Source organism: Lucilia cuprina, chromosome 4 (assembly GCF_022045245.1).
Source record: "Lucilia cuprina isolate Lc7/37 chromosome 4, ASM2204524v1, whole genome shotgun sequence".
Classification (NCBI taxonomy): domain Eukaryota; kingdom Metazoa; phylum Arthropoda; class Insecta; order Diptera; family Calliphoridae; genus Lucilia; species Lucilia cuprina.
In genome coordinates this window covers 81,847,657-81,849,001 of record NC_060952.1, presented here as the reverse complement: position 1 = coordinate 81,849,001, position 1,345 = coordinate 81,847,657, and the positions used below count along the sequence as shown (strand labels likewise).

Genomic DNA, 1,345 nt, shown 5'->3' with positions numbered 1-1,345 from the left:
ACTAGACTATAGACTATAGACTAGACTATAGACTAGACTATAGACAAGACTATAGACTAGACTATAGACTAGACTATAGACTAGACTATAGACTAGACTATAGACTAGTCTATGGACTAGATTGTGGACTAGTCTATAGACTATAGACTAGACTGTAGACTTGACTAAACCATAGACACTATAGACTGGACCATAAACTACACTTTAGAATAGACTATACTATATAGACCAGACTAGTCTATAATCTAGTACTTAAATATATGTTTTGGTAGGAAGTAAAAGGGATAATAGATTTCGCTTGCTTTTTCTATATGTCTTATAGTTTTCAAGAAAAACTTTGAGTTTTCACTCAAAATATCATTGTATCTCTTGGAGTTTTCGAAAAAAGCCGAATGTTATGTTTTCAATCATAAAATACGTTTCTAGTATGAAATAAAAGTGGTCTTTGCTGTATCTCTTACAGTTTATGAACGGAATTTTATGTTTTCACTCGTTTTCATCGAGGGTACCTTTCAAACTTTTCTATGCACCTTGAAAATCTACCCATGAGATGATTTATATTTGCTTCTTTTTTCCTAAAATTTTATTATTACAATTAATCAAAAGAAACCTCACAAAAATTTAATCAAAGGAAACCTTAGAATATAAATGAAAAAACATAAAATCAAATATGAAACCCTCTTTCAATACTTAATATTGATATTGTCACATCCTGATGATAAGAAATGTAAAATATACATAGACACCTTTTTTTGTTTAAATGTTGACACTATTAAACATCTATCAATATTACAAAAAATAGCACGTACTTCTGCTCATTATCAGCATTGTCATCGTCATCATCATCATTATTATTATAATCACAATCATCATCTGTATTGACATTATTTTGAAATGATATTAACATAAGTTCTTGACAGGAAGGTGGAAAGGGAAAAAAGAGGGTGGGTTTTGTAACATAGAGGTGGTACTTATCAACATTGGTATTGTTGAAAATCCGTATCATATTATAACAATGACATCTTAAAGATTTTTCCTATGTATAGTACGTTGATGACAGTATACTTACTTATGTTTTCATATTGTGTCTTGTCTTGTTTTCCCATTGTATTCTAGAGAAAACAATATACAACAACCTAGTTTATAGTTTTCTAACATTTACACATTCATACAAACACATATGGGTATTTGGTGTATACAATTTACATGAAACTAATACAAATACAGACAAACATATACATGCATATGTACATGTGTATCAGATATTATATTTTATAGATGTACATGCATACATCACCTCGTTTTTCATTAAATATTTAAACAAAAGAACCCAAAAACGAAGGCA

At 29.1% G+C, this 1,345-nt stretch overlaps 1 protein-coding gene across 1 annotated transcript in view; it reads right to left on the bottom strand.

Moving 5' to 3' along the window:
* Positions 1-1,106, bottom strand: part of LOC111678492 (putative GPI-anchored protein pfl2) — a 22,691-nt gene extending 21,585 nt beyond the window's left edge. The window contains exons 1-2 of the mRNA XM_046947933.1: positions 1,070-1,106; positions 810-873 (exon numbers count right to left, since the gene is read on the bottom strand). Of these exons, the coding sequence (XP_046803889.1) occupies positions 810-873; positions 1,070-1,106 (101 nt within the window). The remainder of the gene's footprint in view (positions 1-809; positions 874-1,069) is intronic.
* Between the last annotated feature and the right edge of the window lie 239 nt (positions 1,107-1,345).